This window comes from Danio rerio, chromosome 18, assembly GCF_049306965.1.
Source record: "Danio rerio strain Tuebingen ecotype United States chromosome 18, GRCz12tu, whole genome shotgun sequence".
Lineage (NCBI taxonomy): Eukaryota > Metazoa > Chordata > Actinopteri > Cypriniformes > Danionidae > Danio > Danio rerio.
In genome coordinates, this window is record NC_133193.1 from 44,476,726 (window position 1) to 44,503,866 (window position 27,141).

At 36.6% G+C, this 27,141-nt stretch overlaps 3 protein-coding genes across 4 annotated transcripts in view; all 3 read left to right on the forward strand.

The window, feature by feature from the left end:
* The first annotated feature begins 3,020 nt into the window (after positions 1-3,020).
* tsen34 (TSEN34 tRNA splicing endonuclease subunit) lies at positions 3,021-10,244 on the forward strand. 2 transcript variants are annotated; one of them, XM_073930053.1, is made up of 4 exons: positions 3,021-3,742; positions 4,690-4,834; positions 7,471-7,743; positions 7,837-10,244. In XM_073930053.1, exons 1-4 carry the CDS (start codon positions 3,419-3,421, stop codon positions 8,019-8,021), a joined length of 927 nt encoding a protein of 308 aa, XP_073786154.1. In that variant the 5' UTR covers positions 3,021-3,418; the 3' UTR covers positions 8,022-10,244. The 2 variants fall into 2 exon arrangements, with proteins under 2 accessions (XP_073786154.1, XP_073786155.1); XM_073930054.1 differs by having other exon boundaries at positions 4,693-4,834.
* bcl7bb (BAF chromatin remodeling complex subunit BCL7B b) lies at positions 10,095-19,684 on the forward strand. Its single transcript, NM_001006018.1, is given in 6 exon segments — positions 10,095-10,240; positions 10,811-10,886; positions 11,525-11,627; positions 15,344-15,526; positions 16,532-16,611; positions 18,919-19,684. Coding segments are annotated over 6 exon segments (606 nt in total). The 5' UTR covers positions 10,095-10,148; the 3' UTR covers positions 18,991-19,684.
* A 1,282-nt stretch (positions 19,685-20,966) lies between these two features.
* baz1b (bromodomain adjacent to zinc finger domain, 1B) overlaps positions 20,967-27,141 on the forward strand; it is a 33,283-nt gene continuing 27,108 nt past the window's right edge. The window contains 2 exon segments of the mRNA NM_001347672.1: positions 20,967-21,663; positions 25,839-25,955. Of these exon segments, the coding sequence (NP_001334601.1) occupies positions 21,545-21,663; positions 25,839-25,955 (236 nt within the window). The 5' untranslated portion in view covers positions 20,967-21,544.

Consider the following 27,141-nt stretch of genomic DNA (forward strand, 5'->3'; position numbering starts at 1 on the left):
TTTTAAGTGGTTTAAAATGAATGATTATATGAATGTATTAACAAAAGTATAGTAAGGGGAAATGAAGCACCCTCAGGGATTTATCTTAAGTCGGGCTTGCTTTATTAATCATTTACTCAATTTGTAAAACTCATCCAAATATTTAAAGGTAATTAAAATTAAAACAAGATAGAAAGTTTTACGCATTTAAGTTAGCATACTTTAAAAACTATAGGCAGTGAATTGCTGTTAACTTGTCAGGTTTATGGTGTTATGGTCTACACTTAATTTGTTGTAAATGCATTTAAAGATGCAGAATATTTAACAACTTGCCTTCATATCTACAAACCAAGGACTTGGAGTTTTGAGACTCACAAATGAAGAGAGACACCAATTGACTGAAGATGACAAGCTTTATTTTATTCAGCTTCAGAGTAAGAATCAGCATCAACATGTGTCTTCATGATTCTCAATGGTCCTAATGTCTTCTGGTGACCCTTACCAACCCTCTGTGTCACACTCACAAACCTTCTGTGTTTTTTGGTCACCCTAACCAACCCTCATTGTTCTTTGGTGACCCTCACCAATCTTCAGGGCCCTTTGGTGACCCTCACCAATCCTCCATGCCTTTTGGTGACCCTCAATAACCCTTGTTGTTCTTTGGTGACCCTCGTCAACCCTCAGTGCCTTTGGTGAACCTCACCAGCCCTCAGTGCCTTTGGTGACCCTTACCAATCCTCAGTGCCTTCCGTGACCCTCAACAACCCTCAGTTCCTTCGGTGACCCTCAACAACCCTCAGTGCCTTTGGTGACATTCAACAACCCTCAGTGCCTTCGGTGACCCTCAACAACCCTCAGTGCCTTTGGTGAACCTGACCAACCCTCAGTGCCTTTGGTGACCCTCACCAACCCTCAGTGCCTTTGGTGACCCTCACCAACCCTCAGTGCCTTCGGTGACCCTCAACAACCCTCAGTGCCTTTGGTGACCCTCAAAAACCCTCAGTGCCTTCAGTGACCCTCACCAAGCCTCAGTGCCTTCGGTGAACCTCACCAGCCCTCAGTGCCTTTGGTGACCCTCACCAACCCTCAGTGCCTTCGGTGACCCTCAACAACCCTCAGTGCCTTCGGTGAACCTTACCATCCCTCATTGCCTTCGGTGACCCTCACCAGCCCTCAGTGCCTTTGGTGAAGCTCACCAACCCTCAGTGCCTTCGGTGACCCTTAACAACCCTCAGTGCCTTTGGTGACCCTCAACAAGCCTCAGTACCTTCGGTGACCCTCACTAACTCTCAGTGCCTTTGGTGACCCTCACTAACTCTCAGTGCCTTTAGTGACCCTAAACAACCCACAGTGCCCTTTGCTGAGCATTCTTGGCAAATACTTTAGGGGGTTGGTGAGGGTCACCAAATGACACTGAGGGTTGGTGAGGGTACAACCCTCAGTGTCATTTGGTGACCCTCACCAACCCCCTAAAGCATTTGCCAAGAATGCTTTCAGTAATCAAGAATGAAAGTTGGAGGTTCAAAGACGTTCAATCACACAAAAACAATTGTCACATATTAACCAAACCAAAAATAATCTATCATCATTTTTATCAGTTTGTCAACATTCTGATTGAATTCAAAAAGCCACCACCCTCACAGATAATATCATTTGATACATAAACACAAGTACGAACTCTGATGCACAAGGATATATATTGAAGAATTAGATGATTATAGTTGTTCAGCGTGTAGGCTGAGGCTGAGTGGTTATTCTGTAGCGATAAATCAACAATGTTTTCAATAGAGAAATCATCGCAAAACGCATGAAACCAACTAGAACAACCAGCAAAGGATTCCAATAAAGAATGTTCAACCCTCACGTCATTACAGCACGTTCTATATAGAATCCTTTTTAAAATAGCAGAACTTGTCATATCACTGCGGTCACACCATCCGCGGTTCCGAGAGAGACGGTCTCGCTGTCTGTGCTTTTAGATTAAAGACCCGTGTGTTCAAAGCGATGCGTAATCTTGTTTCAGTTTTATTAATTTAAATGAGAGGTAATCAAAAATGTACACTTTAATCATGTTTGGATATATAATAATTATGACTTTCCATGTAGGTCCTGTTATTATTTGTTTGTTTTGCTGTAATTGTGTTTTATTTGTGAGTTTAAAATTAAGATAAAATTAAGAGCACTTAAAAATCATTACCCGGCTGTCATACCAATTCACATTCCTTTTCATATTCACAACCTTTTATTTAGGTGTTTGCTGTGTAATTATGACAGTTTTTTTCTGTTAGTTTTTGTTTTTCTGTAAATAGTTTCACCTTTTTCCATTTAGAATGTTGCTAAAGTACTTTTTAATTATTTACTTTATTAGGAATTATGCATTTTTTATATCTGAAAAAAAAGAATGAAGGCAATGCTGTTTCCAATTAACCATTGCTATTGGAAGAACACTTTTATCTACAGTTAGAATTTTCCTAATATAATTATTACATTTTTTTATCCACGATAGAAAGCTCTGGAAGAGAACCAAATACATGCTTATTTTTGCGGTTTTAATAAGGTGATTTTGGGGAGATACAATGAACAAAGTTTTTAGTATTCATCGAAAGCATTTTTAAAATCAAATGTGTTAATAAATCCCCAACATGACTTTATATCAAAATCTTTTCTCTGTACAAAAATGAATAATTTTTTAACATTATCATTCCAAAATATGGACTTGTTTTTGAATAAAATATACTGTTTGTTCCAAATAATACATGAGTGGAGGGGAAAAGATATGCTTATAAATCAATTTCCATGTGTTCAAGGCTTGTTTGTGAAAATTGGACATCTTAATAGAAACATTAGAACACAAAATCACAAGATAGTAAAAAGTGGAGGCCACCAATGAATACTTGTTATAAAGACTATTCTTGATCCAATTGATTTTAAAGATATTGTTAACAGTCGAATGCGGGGTTGTACCATGGACTTTTTAACCATTCCAATAAAGCGAACACCAAGGAAACCACTAGATGGCGCCATGCTTCAAATGGACAAATAGTCACGTGGAATGTGATGCAAGGGAAGTAAGTTGCAGAGAAAACACTCGTGTGGTGAATCATTTTGTATATGTTGTACCTTTTTTGTTTGCTATTTACATTTAACAAAACTCTTTTAGCAGACGAAATCAATACAGAATTAACATGTATGTACAGGCAGCGCGAGGTTAGCGTGACCACGAGGCAGAGTTTGTTTTGAAATACGTGTGCCTTCAGTACATGTTTTCATATAGCATATGGTCGTAAAAGCAGTGAACTGAGAGACACTCCATATTCATCGCCATGTATTTACTCTAATGAGCCTAAATGTATCAGTAAATGCCTTTTAGAGCAGATGTCCGGCTTGTATGCAGCTGAGAGTCATGTGTTGAGACATCCAGCTGTGTTTTGGAGGACTAATGGATGGGGATCCAGCAGTCATGAAGGTGCCTCGATCATCAAGTGTGGAAGTAAAGGAGGATATGGATACTAAAAGTGAGAAACAGGCAACAAGAGATGCTTTGATTGACATCAGCTTCTGCGGATCCACCCCTATGTTGTGGAAAGTGTCTGATATGAAAAAGTGCAGGTCTGAGGGTGTGATCGGGGCTCTGGTGGGCTCTCTGGCCCGGCAGCCGCGGCAGAACGTTCGGCTGGGCAGACCACTGGAGCTCCGGCCCGAGGAGGCGCTGCTGCTGTTGGAGAAGGAGAAGAGCACTGCTGCTGTTAGACTCGACACTCAGGTGACTTTCTTTCTTTCTTTCTTTTTCTTTCTTTCTTTTTCTTTCTTTCTTTCTTTCTTTCTTTCTTCCTTCCTTCCTTCCTTCCTTCCTTCCTTCCTTCCTTCCTTCCTTCCTTCCTTCCTTACTTACTTCCTGTCTGTCTGTCTGTCTGTTTAGGGGGTGTAACGATACACTTCATCACGATTTGATACTTAACTCACGATATGATATTATCTCCATATCGTATACTCAAACGTATGGTAAAAACAACGTATACAGCAAGTAGACCCTTGGATGGAACAAGCTTACTGTTGCATATTGTTTACCTAAGCAATATGCATTAAAACAGTTATGTTACTCGATATTACAATGTTCGAATACTATATATTAGTATATTAAAATACTATATCTGTCTGTCTGTTACCTGTGTAACGATACACTGAAGTTAAGATTCAATACGTATCTCGATACTTCAGATAAATTATTTCTTTCATATTCTATAAAAAAGTTTCATTTTAGTATAATTAATATTATAGTTTTTTCTCAAACATATGGTACAATAAAATATTATATGTAGAAATTTACTGTAAAAATACAATATGCTAACTATTGAGAAAAAAAAACAACCCACTGTCGCTTATTATTATTTCAGCGATATGCATCAAAACATTTTTATTTCACAATTTCTCGATGTTGCGACGTATCTTTACACATCTATCTTTCTATCTATCTATCTATTCATCCATCCATTCATCCATCCATCCATCCATCCATCCATCTTAGTTCTGTGAGTGAAAATGAAGAGAATAGCCAGACTGATTTAAGCAGATTGAAAGACATCAATAACTCAAATAACCACGTGTTCCACCAACCTTGAAGTAGATGAGCTACAACAACATAAAATGAGCACAGCCTGTGTGTGTATCTGTAGTACAGTGTGGCATACACACTGTTTGTGTTATTTTCAGCAGGATTGTGAAGACGAGGAGGCTCATTCTGAGGCGGTGAGGCTGTATGAAGCCGGTCTGGAGAGCAGCTATCAGGAGCAGTGTGTTCTGGCCCTGGAGGACAAGAAGAAAACATTGAACAGAGTCATGAATGAGAAAGAGAATGGTGAGAACGTGCCTATTGGAATTATAAATAGGGAGACTAAAGCTAATTTGATTTTAGGCCTATCTATTTTTATTGTTTACTTGATGAGACGTACTTAACATCTTTTTGTACAAGTGATTTCATGCCAAAAGAATGAATACATTTACATACAAACTTGTTCAAAAAGTTGTTCTTGAATTACTTCACTGTACATTATATTATTAAAGGGGACCTATAATGCAAAAATCACGTTTAAAAGGAGTTTAAACACAATTGTGTGGCAAGAGTCTGTGAATATAACCAGCTGCTAATGATAAAAAGGTATTAATTAAATTTTTATAATCACACGTCATAAAAAATACCAAAAACCCACCCATCAGTGATGATCTCTCCCTCATTAGCATAGGATGTTAGGGTGCTTTCACACCTGTGAATCGATTCAGTTGTTCCGAAACAGAGATTACAAATGTTACATTGTTGCTCTTTGCTCTTGGAGCGGTTCGCTTTCACACTGCAAAGTTTCCAATCGGACCAAAAGAGATAAAACAAGTCACGTACGAGTAAACTCTCCTCACATTGGTCAGAGTGTCAGGGTTTATTTTGCAGAGTCCCGCTCAGCTGTCAGGAGAGGTGGTGGTTTGGTGGTGATTGACAAGGTGCGCGAGCGCGCGACGTGTCTGAGGAGAGACGCGGTGGGGAGGGGTGAGAAGGGTGCGCGAAGATGCCTATTTGAGGACCGGGAGGGAGACGTGAGATTACCGGGAGATCATCACTCGTTTGCGGGCATCCGGAGACTCGCGAAACTTCCCGCCCTACTCATAATTCTCTCTTCATATAGCCGTAAGCCTATTACATATCCATAAAACACTGTGATATAACCGCGCTCGGATCGGATCGCTTTCTCACTGCAATCGAACCGCTCCAGGGTTCGTTTCAATCGAGCCGAGACCACCTCATTCAAGCGATCTAGGAGCGATTACTTTGGCGCGGAACAGAGCGCGATTGCCCTGTTCACATATGCCAATCGAACCGCGCTAACTGGGCAAACGAGATACGTTCCGAAACAAAAGTGTAGGTGTGAAAGCACCCTTAGTCTTGTTTTTGAAACTGCCACCATGCTGACGCATTTGTACCTCTGCCCTCATTTGAAATTAAAGTGACCGTCACCAAAATGGCACAATTAGGATCAAAGCCTAAAAGGCTCAGTTTCAAAGAGATATAAAACATTATTTGTGTGGTATTTTGAAACATCAGATGCACAAACAGAAAAAAATCTGACTTATTTTACATCTTGAAACAAGGGGCATAGTAGGACCCCTTTAATACAAATGGTAACTTTTAAAAGGCATCTAGACAAGATTTTTATTCTCAGAGCACTTTGATAAATGTTTGATGAATGCATCCCCAGGAAGAATTTTAGGTTATTTATCAGAAATTGAACTGAATAATCATATGTAATGTTTTTAATGTAATTTTCTTAAACTATGTATTTACATTTATTTATTTACTTATTTTGTATCAACTTTTGAAATATGAAGTTATTGAAGTTTTATGTATGTCGATCTTGCCGTGAAGTAGGCATAAGTTGCTAATGTGGCAATAAATAAACGAATGTTAACTTTATTTTTAATTTGCAGCTTTAATCTGTGGCATTTTCACGTGAAACTGAGCTTTGCAGGGCAACTGGACTACTGGAAGGGGGGGCGGTATATTAATTGCACAGCCCTGCTAGATATTTTTCAAGACACTTCTATAAAGCTTAAAGTGAGAATTAAAGGCTTAACTAGGGTAATTAGGTTAACTAGGCAGGTTAGGGTAATTAGGCAAGTTATTGTATAACGATGGTTTGTTCTGTTGACTATCAAAAATAAATATAGCTTAAAGGGGCTAATAATTTTGTCCTTAAAATGTTTTTTAAAAAATTCACAACCGCTTTTATTCAAGCCGAAATAAAACAAATAAGACTTTCTCCAGAAGAAAAAATATTAACAGACATACTGTGAAAATTTCCTTGCTCTGTTACATAATTTAGGAAATGTTTAAAAAAGAAAAAAAATTCAAAGGAGGGCTAAAAATTCAGACTTCAACCGTATATATATAATATATTAATATAAATAATTTGTTTGTCTAAAGAGCAAATCACTGTTATCCAATGACTTGCCTAATTAAACTTACTTGCCTAGTTAAACCTTTAAATTTTACTTTAAGCTGAATACTATTATCTAGCTACATAACTAGTAAATATTGTGCATTGTCATCATGACAAAGACAAAATAATTGAGTTATTAGAAATTAGCTATTAAATCTAGTTTGTTTTTAAATGTTGAAAAGAAATCTCTCCTGTATTTTTAAAAGGCATATAATTTTAACTGTGTGTGTGTGTGTGTGTGTGTGTGTGTGTGTGTGTGTGTGTGTGTGTGTGTGTGTGTGTGTGTGTGTGTGTGTGTGTGTGTGTGTGTGTGTGTGTGTGTGTGTGTGTGTGTGTGTGTGTGTGTGTGTGTGTGTGTGTGTGTGTGTGTGTGTGTGTGTGTGTGTGTGTGTGTGTGTGTGTGTGTGTGTGTGTGTGTGTGTGTGTGTGTGTGTGTGTGTGTGTGTGTGTGTGTGTGTGTGTGTGTGTGTGTGTGTGTGTGTGTGAATGACTCTCCATGACTTCACAGGCACTGAAGGCTCTGGCAGTGCAGTCAGAGAGCGTCTCGAAGCACTGGACCAGTCTTTCAGCTTCCCCTGGTCAGCGATGGCAGTCCAGCTCTGCACTGCCCGCTCTGGCTTCAGTCACTGTCCAGAGGAGCGCAGTTTCCACTCCACAGACTGCCCCATGCCCAGAGATGAGCACTTGAACACTAGATTCTCTGTGTACAGGGATCTGAGAAATAAAGGCTACTACCTGACCTCTGCTGGGAAGTTTGGAGGAGATTTCCTAGTGTATCCAGGTGTGTTACAAAAGCAAAGATGTAACGTTTCATTGAAGATAGAACGTTAGTATTTTCAATTTAACACTCATTTTTTAAAATATTTTTTCACAGGTGATCCTCTACGCTTTCATGCTCATTATATTGCATTATGCGTCTCGTTAGATGAAGAGATGCCGGTCTGTGATATTCTAGCTATTGCTCGTCTGGGCTCTAATGTGAAGAAAACGGTGCTGCTTTGCTCTCCGCAGGAGGGAGATGTGGTGTATTCGTCACTGCAGTGGAGTTCTATGGTTTAACCACACAAATAAAGTTAAAAATAGTTTTTCCACAATTGTTTTCTTACACGAGTTTGTCAAATTATTATTATTGTCATTATAAATATTAAGCAATATAATAATAATATTACATTGGAAATTTTGAGATGTAAAGTCTGAAATATTATTTAATTTTTTTTATTAAATGGTGTAGTAATTAACCTCAGTGGAGGACAAATGTTACTTAACTCTTGTGCACTGTTCAAACTGACTACTTTTTGTTATGTTCAGGATGAAAACATCCACTAAATTAAACTGCTGGAAAAATGCATCAGATAAATATATTTTTCTTTCTTTCTTTTTTTTGCATAAACCTGTTAATCAACATCAGTCCTGATCAAGACTACTAAAGGTTTTTAAAAATTACAGGATTTTAACTCTTTAATTGCCAAATTTATAAATGATGTCATTGGTTTGTTGAAAAAGCACACAAAATGATGTATTTTCAATATAAACAGTAGTTGTGGGCTGGATTTTTAAAAATCTTTTATCAGAGTCTCAGACATGTAAACGATTAGTAACAACATTGGCTTTGATGCATGGTTAGATTTAAATTTTTTCTCTCTAATTTACTGTTGGTGGCTGTTTTTGCCCCATTGACCTCCTTTATAAGCACATTTAATGGTGCATAAATACAGTCTTTGCTTTTGTTTACTCCATGTAGATCTGAGAGCTCAGACACATCAAGGTAAGTGCGTAAAGATCACACTCACGCTTTTACACACTCAGACACACATACACACACTTTAATTTGCTGTTATACTCCATATAAAATCTGGAAATCAAGCTTTTTTTTTGAACAGGCCTATATAAAGCGTTAATGGCGCCAACTGATGATCGACTGTAAAAATTACAGATTTGACCCACCATCAACAATGGAAAATACATGATTTCGTGGTGTCATGGTTTTGCAATAAAGAAAATGTGGTTATTATGGAAGTTAATGGGACAAAACTGCCACCAACAGTAAATTGGGGGGGCATTCACATCAAAACCAATGTGTCAAAGGCAATGTTGTTTCACAAATCCAAGACTTTGATAAAAGGTAAAAACAATCCTGTCCTTAATTACTTTTTATATTGGAAATGCATCATTTTGTTTGTTTTTCTTTACCAAATCAGTGACATAATTTATGAATTTTGGTATTTAAAGAGTTAAAATACTGTAATTTAAAATATATAGAGTAGAACGGAGGTTGATTAACAGATTTATGCAAAAATATGAGAAGAAAAAAAATTACTTTGTGGCAGTTTTGGAGTAGTTTAACTCAGTGGAGGTTTTGATCCCAAACATAACAAAAGAGCATTCAATGAGCCGAGACCCAAGAGTGTATTAAGTTTTTTTTTTTTTAATTCAAAGCATTATGTTAAAAAAACGTGTCAATATAAGATTTGTCACCAAATATCATTTTGCTAGCTGAAACACAGCATAATGGCCAAATTAAGACTCAAAATCACCCCAGGGTGGATGAAAACATCCTAGACAGCATATAAGGGATAATTCCTCTTATGCAGAATATTAAACTTCTGATTGTTAATGATTAATTCTAGGTTAATAAAGTAAATATAAAAAAATATTTACAGTGAAATACAAAAAAAAAACACCAAAAAAAATTTTTTTAAATGGCGTCATTAAAATATTTGTATTTTTGCTCACACAAAATGTGTAAATATTCAAAATTCAGTTCTGTTTTGATGATAGGCGCCACATTTAAAATGTACAATTTTAATACTATAGAAAATATGATTTATTACCTGAAAGGATTTTTGTGGAGATTATGTATGGTAACTTGGGCCTCACATGGGGTTTTAAAAGTGTAAACGCTGTCATCTTGTGGTATTAAGAGGACATTACATGCACGTAACGGTTTTTTTTTACGTTGTTTGCTCGCCTCGTGGATATTAGATTAAATTAATTCAAGGGTATTTTACAATTTAAATAGATAAACAAATATATTAAAATGGAAGATATGAAAAACAGAGAGGCAGTGCCAGTGGCGCGTTCTAAAGTCTCGCGAGACCGGGACGAAGACCAGGCGAGATCGCAGTCACAGACGGAGGAAGGCGAGAAAAAGAGGAAGATCTTGACAAACTAATAAAAGCCATCAAAATGTCTGGACGGTCCGTGCGAGCGGAGACGCGCAGCCGTGCAAAAGATGACATCAAAAAAGTGATGGCGGCCATTGAGAGGGTTCGGCGGTGGTAAGTTGGCCGTTTTGAAGAGGGAAACTGAAGTTTCTTTTCTTCTACGTTACAAAAATAAACTTCAGAGTGGCGGGGAGGGTGACGTCCTTCGACATAACATGACAGACAAGCAAGGCGACCAATGGGGGTCACTGTTTTTAGCGTGTGGGCGTGGCTTAGACGTGTCAATGGGGATTGTACAATCTGTTGGCGGACTGTAATGGAGTGAAGTCATTTTGTCATTCTGTTCGGAAATGTAACAATAAACCTGTATGATTTGAGTTAGTCTGTTCAGCAAATTCATGCAACGTACAGTCAAGAGCATGTGGCGTTTGTTCATATTAGATAAATCAGTGTAGAATAAACTACTGTATTAAGCTATTTTGAAATGCAAGATTGAATACACATTTGAAATGCAGTGTTTTTGTATTCAGGATAAAATGACTACAATAAAGGGGTATTACTCAAAATAATAAGAACTGATACATAATATTAGTCCCAAAATTAATTTCGTTTTATTTGCACACAATTTAAAATGTGCCTTGGACATCTTTTGTGAGATTAATCTTAAAATATTTGTCTTTTTAGGGAAAAAAAGTGGGTTACAGTCGGAGACACTTCATTACGGATATTTAAATGGGTTCCGGTAACAGAGACGAAACAGGTTTGTGCATCAAATCACCTTAAGTGACTCTCCAGCTCAAGGTGAAAATTGAATTACTCAAGCATCAAAATAATAAACATGTCATTCAGCTTGTATTGTGAGTGAAATACAGCCGATTCATTTTGAAATGTATATATTTTAATTATTAATGGTATAATTGTTTTTTACCATCATTTAAAGAAAACAGCCAATAAAATGCTTCTCAAAAAAATTACAAATTTCCCACCATTTACTCACACTTGAGGCTTAGTTCTAAACTTGAATGAATTTCTTGCTGTTTAACACAAAACCAGCAGCTATTGACATCCATAGTCCAAATCCAAATACTATGGAGGTCAATGGCTGCTGCTTTCCAACATTTTTCTTCTTTTGTGTCTAACTGCAGAAAGAAACTCAAAGAGATTTGGATTTAATGATGACAGAGTCATCTTTGGGTGAACTATCCCTTTAAAATGTATATTTTAAAATAACAATGTACATGTATTTGTTATTTTACTTTACTTTGTATAATTTTATCAAGAGCTACATGAGTTCTGGTTTGGTCTTGACTTGGTTTAGGTCATCCTGACTACAACCTTATTGAGTTTACACCTCATATTTAAGCCAAAGTTTTTAATATTTGTTTCTCTTTCTGATAGATATACAAGCCTAAGGGGGCAGGTCCTGCAGTGAGGGAACTGAAGGGCTTTCCTACAGATGTGGTGCTGGAAAATGCCCGTTCTGTTCTACTGGATTTCCAGGGTAATTCAGGACAGGTTATGTTTATGTCAGAAACAAGGAAGCTTGATATTTTCTCTGTAAACAATTCAGAACATCCTCTATTCAATTTACAGCATCACTACTGGGCTGTTGTTATGCTTTATTACCTTGACAGTGTTGTTTGCATCACTACTTTAACATTGACTTTTATTTTAATAGCAGTTTAAACAATGAATACTGTGTCAACTGCTTTACATGGACTAATTGACAAAACATACAAAGTCGGATAACACTATTTCAGTTTTTGGGACATATTCAGAATATCAGGCAGGTAGCAGAATAGTGGTAGAATGAAAGTGCAATATGCTCAAGTACCTAAAGAATAAAGCTTGATGTACTTCTAACTGAAATAGAATATTATGTAGGGGACTGGGCTTTCTTTTTATGCATCATTCCCTTGTAGCAAACTGACGGTAAAGGCTGATTTATACTTCTGCATGCTGTTTGTGTTGCTCTGCAATAACATTTCCGAAACGCTAGCTGGGAGTAGGTTTCATGTTTCTCTGCATTGAGTTTCTTCATGGGTGTTTTGTTTTTTCTGAACGCTACCTTAATGTACAAGTAGCTTAAACTCACTCATTCAGAGGCGGGAACCTGCAGATGTTCAACAAATTTAATCATAAGGTGAATACGAAACAAAAGCTTTCATCTGGAACTCCTTCACAGGACTCAACACTTGTAAACAATCGCTCCATCAGGCTCGCTGCTTTCAGCACCGCCCACACTCTTCACTGCTACCAAGCCGACCAGAGCTTGCGCTATGCGTCATTGTCACATGTAGTAACATTTTTTTGAGAGGTCAGCGTCAGCCACAGCGAGGGCTATGTGACCGCAGAAAGGCTGCACCAGACCATACATGTGCGCTTTAAGCAGAACTATAAATCAGCCTTAAGCCTGGTTTATACTTCTGCGTCAAGTGACCGACGTAACCCACGGGCGCAGGCAACGCCCGTAGCCGTGCATTTATACTTCTGCGCGTGGTCTCCTTTGTTCTGCATTAACACTTCCAAAACGCTAGTTGGCAGTGAGGTGTTAATGTTCCTCTGTGTCGAGTTTCTTCGCTGCTGTTTTGCTTTTCCTGAACACTTTTGGGATGTACAAGTGCCTCAAACTCGCTCATTTTGAGGCAGGAACCGGCGGACGTGCAACAACTTTAACTATGAGGTAAACAAAAAACAAAACTTTCCATCCGGAGCTCCTTCACGAGACTCCACACTTGTTAACAATCGCTCCATTGGGCTCATGCCATTCGCGCAGCTCTCGGTCCCGCCTCGTCAGCGCTACCAAGCCGAGCAATCACAGAGCTTGCGCTACGCGTTGTTGCGATGTGTAGTTACATTTTTTGAGAGGTGCACGTCAGTGACGCCGACGGCCATGGCGAAGGGCTATGCGTCAACGCCGCAGCATATGGCGGCGTTTGACGCCGAAGTATAAATCAGCCTTTAAGATGGACGTAGTTAAAAATATTGTGGCTTAAGTCCTGAAACTGATGTCAATAAAGAAGGGTCGACACTCCAATTGTGGAAGCAAATGGTCAGAATTTTATTGAAGATTACCAAAACATACATTTATTCAGTTGTTTAATTTTCTTCATTGTTCACATGAAATGCACATTCGCAATGTTTATTTGGCGTGCGCACATTGTTAGTGTTAAAGCCATCAGTTAATCCATGTAAATTAATTCACTATAGTTTAAGTAATCTTTAATCAAAAAGCAACCGTTTGCTCGTGCTCTACAACAGCAGTCCTTCTCTGATGACGTCTGTAGTGATGGGTCGTTCTTGAACGGTTTGAATCTTTTGTGTGACTCAAGAACGATGAGTCCTCTCAGAGAGTGATTTGTTCACATTATGCATAAGGGAGATAAGATTAGTCCCCTTTTTCCGAGTCTTCTATCATATTTGAATTATTTGTTCATCAAAGAAAAAACAGAAACCAAACATATGCAGTAAGAGCCCGAAAAAGATTTGGGGTCCGTTCTTCGTACGTGGATTACTCAGTTAGCTGGATTTGGATATTGACGATTTGACACGATCCAGGATCGTTTCGTTCTTCAAAGCTGATCCGAGAGGTGTTGTCATAGCAATAGTTCTGCTAGCTTAAACCTGATCGGGAGCAGGTTCAATTCATATAAACAGGATTAGATCGGCTCAGTTCAAGCAAATATAATACAGAAAGTATGTACCGAATTCTGATATTTTCTTACAGTAGTAGTTATATACACTTGGGAAAAGAGTAAATGTTTTTTAAACTATATATATAAAGTTATAGTTATTAATAAAATAAATAAAGTTATATATATTAATAAAACTTATGCAATCTGCATTCTCGAAATGAAAGTACAAAGACTGCCACCTGGTGGTGCACAGAGACAACTTATTGATATGAACTTTTTAGATCGCTTAGTACAAATTGTGTATAATAGAAATGCACAATATGTGACTTTTTTAAAGCAATAATTTATGCAGTCATGAACATGTTTTGATAGTTAATATGCCAGTGATTTGATGCTTCACTAAAGTTGCAGGCGCCTTTACCAATATCTAAGTGCTTTTGTAAACAACCAGTTATTCTTTACACCGATTAAAAAAACGGCTACTATAATAAAGAAAATCTTTTCTAAATGTGGAACTAAATACACTGATATGCATTGAAATACATGATGAATACTCTTGACACATAAAATAGTAAAGCCTGCAGCTCACAACAAATGCTGAAGGTTATTGCGTGTCATATTTAACAAGCCGTTTACTGCTAATTTGACGTAATTTTGCTCACATGGACAATTGAATATTAATCAGATGATGTCATTACGCAGCTGTGCCGTCAGCCAATCGCTGCATTGCTGATCATGATTTCGAGGATCGATAGGTCTATCCTTTACAACACACGCAGTGATCTCAGATCAGTTCATCCAGACATGCTAATCTGATTCGCGAACTTGTTTGAAGAACCAAATTAGCAAGAGATCAGTTATCAAGATTAAAAGATCCAGGATCTGCCAAATCATCTTAGATCATTTAAGCGAGGTATGAAGAACAGACCCTTGATCTGTTCACTTATCGAGTCCTTGTGTTTGAGTGGTTTAATTCACTTTACATGCTTTACATGATGAATGAATGGCTCAAAAAAAAAAAAAAACCTGAAGACATGACAGGTGAACTGATCATGGGCCCTTCTAGCTTAGACTCTGTGCATTGGTTTAGCTTAACTGTCAGTCTCGCGAAAACGAACGAATCAAACTTAAAGCCTTGTTAGAAGAGCTGAGCTATTCATTGACAAAACAACCAGGTAAGCAATGATTGATTATTTTCTTTTTATAATAGCATTCTAATTATGACTTGTTTAGAGTGTATTTAACATTTGGGCTAGTTGTAGATGTGTTTGGTAACATTGTCAGGATATTTTGATGAAATAAACGAAAAAAAGATTCATTCATCTTGCTAAACAAGACTCAAAGGTCTGAGTCAGTAAAGTGATCTGAACTTCTCATGACTAGGCGTCAGTTTGACAGCTTGGGTGAAATATGCTTAAAAGGCATAAAAATAAAGTCCCGCCCCCTACTCAATATTCCATTTCAGTTGGAAATGCATCATCGTACTAAAATAAAAGTCTGCAGCAATGTCCAGTTCATGCCGACTTTAAATATAATTGACTGATAATGTGAAGACTGGCTACAAATATGTTTTTATTCACAGATGACAACAGTAATCAGAGTTTCCTATCAGATGCCTATCAGTCTAATACCAAAGTGGACAGCAGTAGCAACTCCAGTCCACAGCATGTGAGTGAAGCAGTGAGTCCTTCACATCCTACGTATTACCGGACGGAGGACTCACAGCCACCCACACTGGGACAGGAGAGCATGGAGGCTGAGAGAGGTGAGACATTATAGAGGGAGAAAGGCAACACCCACAATTTGTTTACACTCAAAAATGACAATTTAGTTGTTAAGATGCTTAAAATATCCCGGCAGGCACAGGACATCAACCAAATATCAAAATCTAATGATGTTACAGCTTGACGTTGCCACTATGAGGTCTATCAGATGTTGGATTTTGGTTGCCATACCTGATGAATAAATGTCAGTATTTGACGTCAATATATTAGTTCCAACACAACCTAAACTCAACCAAATATCAACATCATTTGACATCATTATTATACATTAAAATAATGTTGTCCTTAGACGCTGGCTAGACATTGAATTTTGGTCACCTGACATCTCAACCTAAATCTCACCTAATGTTAACATCTTATGATTTCGTGTGCCTGCTGGGAAGCATCTTATTCTTACAAAGGCTTCATTTGTTTGATCAAAAATAATGCATTAATATCTAATGCTGTGACGTTTTTTTACATGAACATATTTGAAAACTTATTTATTAATGTGATGGCAAATCTGAACATTCAGCAGCCATTACTCCGGTTGTTAATTAATCTAATATCCTTTTTTGCAGTATTGCATTATTTATATATTTAAAATACCAGTTAATTTTTATTCAGTGTAAATGTGTTAAAATATTTAGATAACGTTTGTATGATGATATTATTTGCAAAAACTTAACACAATTAAAAATAGTATTGTAAATAAATCGCTAAATCCCTAGTAAAATGTACTTCATAAAAAAAGCATCATTTAATTTTTACTTAAATATATATATATATATATATATATATATATATATATATATATATATATATATATATTTAATTAAAAATTAAATGATGCTTTTTATATATATATATATATATATATATATATATATATATATATATAATATATATAATTTTTGTTGGATGAAAATAGAGATTTGTCCAAGTATGTAAGATAATAATGATTGTGCTTCCTTTACTTTTATTTTCATGATCAAATCCATATTTAGAGGCTTCAACGACCAGCAGTGAGGTGACAGATGAGCCTCCAACACTCATTAAAGAAGACGTGCTGTCTCTCTCTACTCAGGTAATGTGAGTTGGGATAAATGTAAGGGTTGATTTAGGTGTGATTTATCTGACAGACACACAGAATTATGTTTTCCTGAATTGTGAAAATTAAAATAGATTATAAATATATCCACCTGTGAAGATTAAGTAATTTTAGGATTTGTACATTGTACATTACATTGTATACAGCGTAAGAAAATTTTAAATTAACAATCGTGAAAAGTGATATTTTGTTTATATGTTAAATTGTTTCAGGATTCGTTTTATACCAAACTATGTTTGGAAAAATATAAAATACTTTATGCAGTATGTGTGTAAAATGGCCCATAAAAATGTTTTCTTATGAGTGCACTTAGGAGTGCTTCTGGAACCGATCTACCTCAAATACGTAGATATGTCAGTTTCAGAACCACTCCTGGTTTTTTCATCAAATATTGACCAATCAAATGCTATCTGACATGTCCCGCCCCCTTCAAGTCACTTTTCATTTCGTTTTATTTGAAACAATTGATCTCAACCATTCTCACTGACAGAGCTGTGATAAAACAAAACGCTACTGGCTGTTTGTAAAGGGGAGGAACTACTCTATGTCCCACCCTCTCTTTATGTTTCGGTTGAGATAGGGTATATGCCGAGCTAGTGTTTTTCCCATACTGATAAACTTCCGGTGACCTGTTATTGTGAGTTTTTTTTTTCCATTTTATACAGTTCCTTTTACAACATTGATGTTGTAATGTCATTAAAATACATTCGGTTAAATAAACTTTGGCATTAATTTAGTTGCTCAAGCGTAAAACGATACAAAAAGCCGTTTATTCGCACGCGCGGTCAGAATCGGCAGGCTAGCTCAGAAGCTCCATTGAATATATCAGGGTAAAATAAATGCTCATATTATAAAGACATGGCCGGGGAAAATGTTATTTAATGCAGTGCTTCTTGTACAATCTGAGACCCACTATATATCGGATATCACTCAGCTAGTGGAGATCGCTGATTTTTAAAGAAAACAGCCCTTAAACGCGCCGGTTTTTGCATTGGCATACAGTTCGCAGGAAGCACTTAACCCAGATACTGGCAAATTAAAAGTCACTTCAGCCAGCGTTTTGTAGTTAGGAAACATTTATGCTAAGGCTGTGATCAGAACTAAGTTTACTGGATTCTCTGAATGTGGGATTTCCTGATCCTGCATGCACTCGTTTCACCGGGAAAAAATACTACAGCACGCGCTCCTTCTGCACCCCTCTGCGTTCGGTAGTGCTCACAACGCACTCCAAAACACCTGACCTCCTTGCTGCTGCTGGGTTGGCTCGTAACACCTGTCGGCGACTGAGGATTTTTGTCTGTTTGTTCTTCATCGTCCACAGCATCACTTCCTCTTTTTCCCTTTATTATTAATATCACATCTATTTGGCCGTTTAAAGAAACTTCTCACACACATTTTTGCAACTGTACGCAGCGATGACAAAGAGGAGACAAAACAAGGATAATCGCCATCAGCTGGACAAGAGTGGGAATTACAGTTAGCTACAAATTACAATAGATCACCCTCAGCATAAAGCCTGGTTTATACTTCTGCGTCAAGTGACCGGCGTAACCGTAGCTGTGCATTTATACTTCTGCACGCTGTCTCTGTTGGTCTGCATTAACACTTCCAAAACGCTAGTTGGCAGTAAGGTGTAAATGTTCCTCTGTGTCGAGTTTCTTCGCTTCTGTTTTGCTTTTCCTGAACACTTCCGGGATGTACAAGTGACTCAAACTCGCTCATTTTGAGGCAGGAACCGGCGGAACTTTAACAACTTTAACTATGAGGTAAACACAAAACAAAACTTTCCATCCGGAGCTCCTTCACGAGACTCCACACTTGTAAACAATCGCTCCATCAGGCTCGCACCATTCACAGGCTCTCGGTCCCGCCTCGTCAGCGCTACCAAGCCGACCGGTCACAGAGCTTGCGCTACGCGTTGTTGCGACTTGTAGTTACATTTTTTGAGAGGTGCACGTCAGCGACGGCCACGTCGAAGGACTATGCGTCAGCGCCGTAGCATACGCCGGCGTTTGACGCAGAATTACAAATCAGCCTTAATCCGTCAAAATTATGGATCACCTTCAGATTTTTCCGTTACTGCTGAAAAAAATCCGTCAATGACAGAAAATATTCAGTTAACGCGACCACTGTTTGAAACCAAAATATTTTGCAGAGATTTTTGACAAATCCTTTAAAACTTTGTCAGATTTAAATGAGAATTACAAAATATTATCGTATTTCTATAAAAACGTTACACTTGCTAAATGAATGCTTTTCAAACAACATTATTGATTTTCACAGGAGGAAGAGGAGGCAATCGGAGCTCCACCGCTTAAAAGAGTTTGCACTGAGCATAACTCAACCGTCAGTTAACACAGATATGCTGAACATTGCACATCAAGACTACAGAAGACTTTTTTAAAGCAGAACTGCAAATTTAAGAGACATTTTACAACCAGCCAAATGCCTGATATCCGCTTACAATTTATGATCATTAAACAAGCTTGAAATGTTGTGTTTTGTACAATTTAAAAGACTTTACTTCGGGTATTTCTTATGAAGGTAAAGCAGTTTGTAATAAATACATCATGAAAACTGTTATTCTGAACTGAGAATGAACTTGGTCAGGATAATACACGTGTCTGCATGGAGTGATGATTGGTTTAACAGTATTACAAAACAGTAGAGTTTTAGCTGAATTTGTTTTGTGTTTGTGATAGCTTTGACATTATACAAATGACTTTTATTGCTTTGTTTTACTTAGCTTTTCTGAATAATAGTTCAACGCATGCAGTTTAGGGCAGTTCTAAATGACATCCGCGTCAACAATTTCTTGATTTTTATTTTTAATGTTTGTTGTATTGCATCCAATTACTGAACATTTTATTAAAAACAAAAAAGGGAATGCATAGCTTTTATACATGTCAGATTTGTATTTTGAATATAAAGACTTCCATTTTACATTGTAAGTATTTTTCAGATAAAAAAAGTGTATTATCCATACAGTGTTGTCTGTAAAGTTGGACTTGTTCGCAGAAGATATGAAAATAAAACAACTTTGGTTTAATTTGGCATTACTGTGATTGCATTGTTGGCAATGGTATTACAAGAATACTCCACAAATTAAAATTAATCACTGAAGTGTACAAAATGTATGACATTTCTATAACAATAGTAGTCATAAGTAGTAACTTGAGTATGTATGCGAAGTTTCAGCACAAAATACCACACAAATAATGTTTTATAACCCTTTGAAACTGACCCTTTTAGGCTTTGATCCTAATTGTGCCTATTCGGTGACTGCTTTAAATTCAAATGAGATTTTTGCTCTTTTTCAAATGAGGGCGGAGCTACAAATGCCTATGTGTTAGCATAGTGGCATATTCAAAAACAAGAGGCTGGCTATATTCACACTGTTGCTACATAACTATTTAAACCCCTTATTTTTTTTTTTTTTTTGCATAAGTCCCCTTTAAATCTGTTATAAAAGACTATTGCAAATGATAAATGGGTTTCAAATATTTTTGCAGAATATATAATCTTTATTCCATGTTAGCAATTTATTTATTCATGTATTATCACGTTTATTATTACATGAACATTTTTATTTTTTAAAATTGTAAAATATTTTGTTTTAATCTATTTTTTTCAATCATAATGTTTTATATTACATATATTTATTATTTTTAACTAATAGATTAAAACGATTATTTTTTTATAAAATTGTATTAATTTATTTCTGTAATACTAATGTTACTTATCTGAATATAATTCATTTTCCTTCGGCTTAGTCCCTTTATTCATCAGGGGTCGCCACAGTGTAATGAACCACCAACCTAATGTAATGTTTATTTATTATTTTATATTAATTATAAGATCACACATTACATTTCACGTGGCTTTAAAAATAAAAAAATATTGCAATATCTTTATACTCTCTACTATTATAAGTGTCTTTAATATATTAATGAAGACTGTCTCTTTAATTGGATCAAACGTGTCGTGTGCATGCCCTATTGTCTCCATTTAATTTCTATAATCAATTCACCTTTTGGCTGAACGCTTGGCATTTGGCCATGTAAAGCGTCAGGTTTTACTGATAAACTGTACAAGTCAAACTAAAACCTGTCATTATTAATTTAGTTATGGACAAATCTACCATAAACTGACCTTTAGTAGCCACGCTTCCAAACACTTCTTGTATTTGTGATTGGAGGGGTGTTGCTTTGACAAAAGGTAGAGTAGATGTAATAGACAACTCAGTCCACCAATCAAAATATCGAAGTCTGTGTCGTAGTTTTTTATTAACCAATAGCTGCATTTGGAGGGCGGGGTTTAATCTTGCGACGCTGCTTGCTACCGGGGTAACGGAGTTTTGAGGTTGCACGGAATGTTGCCGGTGTAGCAGGATCTCCCGCCATTTTTCAACCAGCGATAAAACCCTCTTGTTTGTTTATGTAATCAGCACATCCTTCAAAACACCGTTTACGCTGTCTATAGTCGCCACGGACGAGGGATTGGTACGTTGCTTTGGCCTGGAGGATCGACCGCAACCCGGACCTGAGCGGCACAAGTGAGCCTGTCACAGCAGCTCTGACGGGCGGCCTTTCGCGCTTCAATACCCGGCATCCGGGAGCTTCCGTTCACTCCATACGCGCTTTCCAGGCGTTTCGCCATGACCCCACCGGCTCCACGAAACCAGCGGATTTAACACAGGGATGTAATTGACCAGTCAAACCGCAGTTTTGTTTCTGTTTTGTTTTGACTTTTACGCGCTTTCTGAAAGTACCGAAAGCACCGCGCGCTAGCCTAGCCCCGATGCTACGCCGCTGAGACGCGCGAATTTCACCGCATATTCATTTGGAGCTGGGATTGAGAGGTGGGTTAGTTCAGTACTACGCTTCGCTGATACATTCAGGACCCCGCGATGGCACCGTTACTAGGCCGGAAGCCCTACCCGTTGGTTAAGCCGCTGTCGGAGCCGCCGGGCCCAGGAGAGGAGGTGTACACCATCGAGCACACTAAAGAGGCCTTCAGGAACAAAGAGTATCCTTTCTTACTGTCTCCACTCATCGTTTGCATGCACAGAACAAACAAGCACGTGCCCGTTAGAGTCTCGGTCCGCGGTTTCCACGCAAATCGTGGATTCCGGGCGCGTGCGTGCGCAGTGTGTGGATTTAGGCGTTTATTGTTGTTTTCATTTTGCGCGCTGCATCTCATTGTAACGCTAGCCGGCTAAAGGTGACTCTGACGTTTATAACTTGAGGTTGGACTCTTAAAATTGGCGTTAATGTTAGTTTTGTGAGGGTTTCTGGGTTAAGTTAGTGTCATTTAAGCGGTTGTTTTGTTGTCGTGTGTGTTTTTAGAGAGTCAGTGTGTTGTTAGCTTGCTAGCTGCAGGACGCATAGTGTGTGTGACGTCTGCTCATCCATGACTCAATCTTGTGTAAGAGGCGCGCGCGCGCTATCACTTTAAGTTTAGGGATTTTATTTAAAGCATGGGCTCCTAGATTATTGGTTCTGTACAGTTAGACTGGAGTCGTTATATGTATGCTTGCTTATGCTTGTGCGTTCAGTTTTAGCTCAAGCTTCTGCTGGAGAACAATATGTGCGAGTTCATGTGCAGCTGCTGCGCGAGGTCATTTGCGCGCGGGATGCTTTTCGCGCGCGCCACGTGAAGTTTTCACAATTGACAGGATGCGTGAAGCTGAAGTTTAGGGCGTGCGGCTCTTACATTTGTCAGTCACGTGATTCTGTTAAATTCCTTCATTTGTTTTTAGCTATTTGGTGTTTTTTGTAAATAAGCCTTGTTATTCCATTGAGAAGCATTAGTTGTTGTTGTGAGAGTGCGCTATGTTAACTCGAGCATCTCTTATCTGACATTGATGTAGGATTCTTGACCTCTCACACCTGTCTCTGTAAAACTGTATTAAAAAAAGAAAGTGACCCCAGGCCGCATGTGTTATACAATCAGAACGCTAGCCAATAAGAAGCGCGATCGGTATGTCAATCACTCTCCTCTGTTTCGTTTGATAGCATCTAGTTGGCCGACGTGTGTGGGGGGCGGGGCTTTGATCAAAGGATGAAGCGATTTGAGATTGGAGGAGCTGCAGTGCAAGGTTTACTAATGGGGAAACTACCAGACTCGTTGCATTGGTACAGATTTTATCGCTTGCTTCCAGTAGGGCCATTTTAAGTAGGGTTATTGTCAAACTAGAAGTTGTCCCAACGTTCACAATTTAAGTCTGTTATTTAGGTCTGTATCCAGCATCATAAGAATTGTCATGTTATATTTTATTAGATGCAGTGGTAGAATATAGTAAGGAAGTAAACAAATGGTTTTTAACAAATGATGATTACTATACTATTTACTATAATTTTATATATAAATATATATATATATATATATATATATATATATATATATATATATATATATATATATATATATATATCAGTGCTTCACACATGTTTGAAATATACAGTTGAAGTCAGAATTATTAGCCCCCTTGTTTATTTTTTCCCCATTTTTGTTAAATGGAGAGATTTCTTCTACACATTTTTAAACCATAGTTTTAATAACTAATTTGTAATCACTGCTTTATTTTATCTTTGTCATGATCACAGTAAATAATACTTCTAGATATTTTTCAAGACACTTCTATACAGCTTAAAGTGACATTTAAAGACTTAACTAGGTTAATTAGGTTAACTAGGCAGGTTAGGGTAATTAGGCAAGGTATAGTGATGGTTTGTTCTGTAGACTATCGAAGTTAATACAGCTTAAAGGGGCTAATAATTTTGACCTTAAATTTTTTTTAATCATATAAAAGTGCTTTTATTCCAGCCAAAATAAAACGCATAAGACTTTCTTCAGATGAAAAAAAATATCAGACATGCTGTGAAAATGTTCTTGCTCTAAACATAATTTGGAAAATATAAAAAAAAATAAAATTCAAAGGAGGGCTAATAATTCTGATTTCAACTGTACATGTGGTGGTAGCTGGACTGAAATATACTTTTTATCCGCACATCACATAAATAGTTAACTATATGCAACAAACAAACCAATTTGATTGTTAACAATATTTTAATGTATTAAGAAACTGTTATACACTGTTTCTTTTGAAAAACTTTATTTCTAGTGTCTCTTATGCTATTCAGGAGCCATGTGCACTCACTGACAGGTAAATCTGCTTTTCTCTAATGTTAGCTGTCATTCAAGTTTAAGTTTGTACAGTATTGTCAACTTTTTAGATGTATAAAATATGCAGTATATTAACATCAATCTAATAAAATATACAGCAATTGAGAAAAAAATAAAGGGATGAAAACAGAAAATGTCTCTAAAAATTATAATAATTACAATAATAAAACGTGTAGATTTCAATGAGGTAAATGAGTTGTTTAGCCGTTTGTAATGGTGTACAAATGTTTTGCTGTGCAGCCAATTTAGATCTAATTTCGTCCTTTCCAACTGTTTAGTAAAGTTTTTAGTAAAGTCGTTTATATTAAAAAATGGGTCCCACTTTATATTAAGTGGCCTTAACTAATATGTACTTACATAGGAATTAATATTTTGTTACAATGTACTTTGTAAGTACATGTATTTACTGTGTACTTATGCTTGATTAAATACACTGTTGACCATCCCTTACACCTTAACCCACCCTTAAACCTACCCATACCACCAAACCTGTCCATAACTCAACCTCTGTCCACTCAAAAGCACCACAAGTGTTCTCAAATACATTATAAACACAGTAAGTACATTGTATTTCTTTTTTGATGCAAGTACATAGTAGTTAAGGACACTTAATATAAAGTTGGACCAAAAAATGAATTTAAATTTAATCATTAAATATGTTTCTCTCATGGCTGTGCGCATACATTTGACGACAGCTTTAGAAAGGGAAAGCAAAAACAATTCCTGGACATTTTAGGAGATTTAAAACTTTAGCGCATTAAAAAGGCATATTTCTTTGGGTCTTTGCAGAGCACATGAGTCTATGGGAGTGTTGCAGGTGTCCTGCACAAAGCTACAAAACGGTTAAACGAGAAGATTTTCCACTACTTAATTGATTGCGGGTGTTTGGTTATATTGGGCAGATACAAAAAAGTGTCAAAGGATAGTGATAGTAAAAAATAAAAATTAATTTAGATAGATTGGGGTGATTTTTCTAAGGGTGCGAATCATGTATACAAATTATTTTCATTTATTGTTCATTATAAATATTTAAAATAAAATATTCTAATCAAATATAAAAATGTAATAATAAAAAATTTATCTCAAGCAAAATAGTTACAAAAGAGCTAAGAAAAAAGTCAAATAAAGAGTGCTTTATGGTTTTCGGAAGAGTCAAACATTATTCAGGCATAGAAATTGAATAACTAAATGTAAAACAAAACCGTATCTTCATTGTATTAATTATTCAGTAATATTATTCTTCATTAGAGCTACAAATGTTGTACGTTATTGTGCCGAATGCTTTACACTTTCCTGAAATGCCTTTAAAACACATGCGAATGGTAAAGTTTCACTCTGTTATCGTTTTACTTTGCTATGACGCCACAAATCTCATGTATGCTCAGTTGTGGATCAACTATAATCCCAACTGAACATTGCGTATCCTACAGTGTGACTAAAGTGGATGCACACATTGTGATTTCAATGCTGAAATTATATATTGTGCAGCCCTAATATGTATTTTATAATATATAAAAGCAATATTCCGTGCCTATTTCTTTATAAATAAGAGCTAAAATTAAGAGAATTCTTGTTAATTAAGAAAATTGTTGTTATTAACTAACACATTAAGGAAACTGATTGTCTTGATTGATATGAATATAATGCTACATGCTATTTTTGTTACTCCTTTCGGTGACTTGCTTCACCTTTTCATAACACATGACCAATGCAAAATAAACCCTAACTGTTGATTTTCCTCTAAAATGGTTTCACTCTCTAATAAATGCTTTACTGAAGCTCTTCTGTATTTGTCAGTCGTTCTTTATGATGTGTTTATGTGTGATCTGCTGGCCATTTAATTATTAAGCGGCTTTGCTTCATGCGTGCGTTTAATTATGAATGAGTCTGTCTTGTAGAGAACACTCATGGCGCCACTTGATCAACTCTACTTTGAAACTGTTTGCTGCTTAGAAGTTTCAGAAGAGCTGGATGTGATGTAGTTTTGGCAGTTTCTCCTTAATACTTTTGCTCAGAGAGTATGAAGCTCGGCTGCGCAGGTATGGAGAGCGGATCTGGACATGTAAAAGCACCGGCAGCAGTCAGCTCACGCATAAGGAGGCTTGGGAAGAAGAGCAGGAGGTCACGGAGCTGTAAGTACTGAAAACAAGCAAATGTAGCATCATTTAGTCACCAGTCCTTATCCATTCCGTTCATCTCAAAGTCTCTTTCGCACTGTGGATTCATCTGTTTTTAGAGATATACTAAGCCTTACTCTCAAAGTGAGTGTTGTCAGCGTCAATGCTTACCTTGTATTTCTGTATATCTGAACAACAGAAATGCTGATTTGGCAGCTTTTTTAGGCAGTTGCCATATCTTAAAAATAACTTGAGTCAGAGTTCATAGCAGGGTTATAATTTTTGTATCTGGAGTAGGGCTGCACAATATTGGAAAAATCTGATATTTTGACGTTTTATTTTTCTGCTATTAAATATTGTAATATGAATACAGTTTAGAAGATAGTTGAATAGCACTATTTCATAGTTTTCTGGGGAGTCTTACAGTATTCATGTAGAGAAATTGAAAAATCACAATGCAAGAAAAAAAATATTTTCTTACTTTCTTCAAAATAATTCTTAGACCAAGGAAAAGATTTTTAGTTTTTTTGTTTACCGTCAGAAGAAATAGTTGAAAAATAAGAGGTTTGTTTTTTTGTTTGTTTTAGAGAATTTTTTTTTCCATTGCTGTAATTGAAATAATCTTATTTTTACTTTGAAATGTAGATATTTGGACTAGAAACAAGACAAAATTCTTAGCAAGATAATTTTTTTTTGCATGAATCGTATACATTTTATATAAATACAGTGATTAAATACAGTTCGGTCAAATATAATTCAAACTAGATTTTGGATATCTTATCGATGTGACTATTGCGAATGCACACATTGTGATATCAGTGCTGAAACATTATATTGTGCAGCTTTAATCTGGAGAGGGATTTTTTAAATGTGAACCCTTCAAATATGGTATATGATATATTTTATCAAAAGTAAATCTTAAAAACAAAACAAAAAGTAAACTTGATGTATTGTGGAATGTAGTCTTTTTATGTAATTTTTTTAATGTAATGTTTTTATGTATTAGTATAATGTATTTGTTGTCTGTATATTGTTGATGGTTTTATAATAGAAAAGTGTTTTTTATACAATGTTTGTAAATTTGATCTGTTTTTGCGATTTAAGATCGTTTTCTGTAATCTATATTTTTTATCACGTGAGTTTACCTTGCATAAATATTTTTACTGACCTTGTAACCATGTGAATTATTTCATTGCTATAA

Excerpts from the sequence above, each read along its gene's own strand:
- tsen34 (XM_073930053.1), top strand. The coding sequence starts at position 3,419 with ATGGATGGGGATCCAGCAGTCATGAAGGTGCCTCGATCATCAAGTGTG. Across the intron at positions 4,835-7,470 it reads CATGAATGAGAAAGAGAATG|GCACTGAAGGCTCTGGCAGT; the intron begins GTGAGAACGTGC and ends ATGACTTCACAG. Across the intron at positions 7,744-7,836 it reads AGATTTCCTAGTGTATCCAG|GTGATCCTCTACGCTTTCAT; the intron begins GTGTGTTACAAA and ends ATTTTTTCACAG.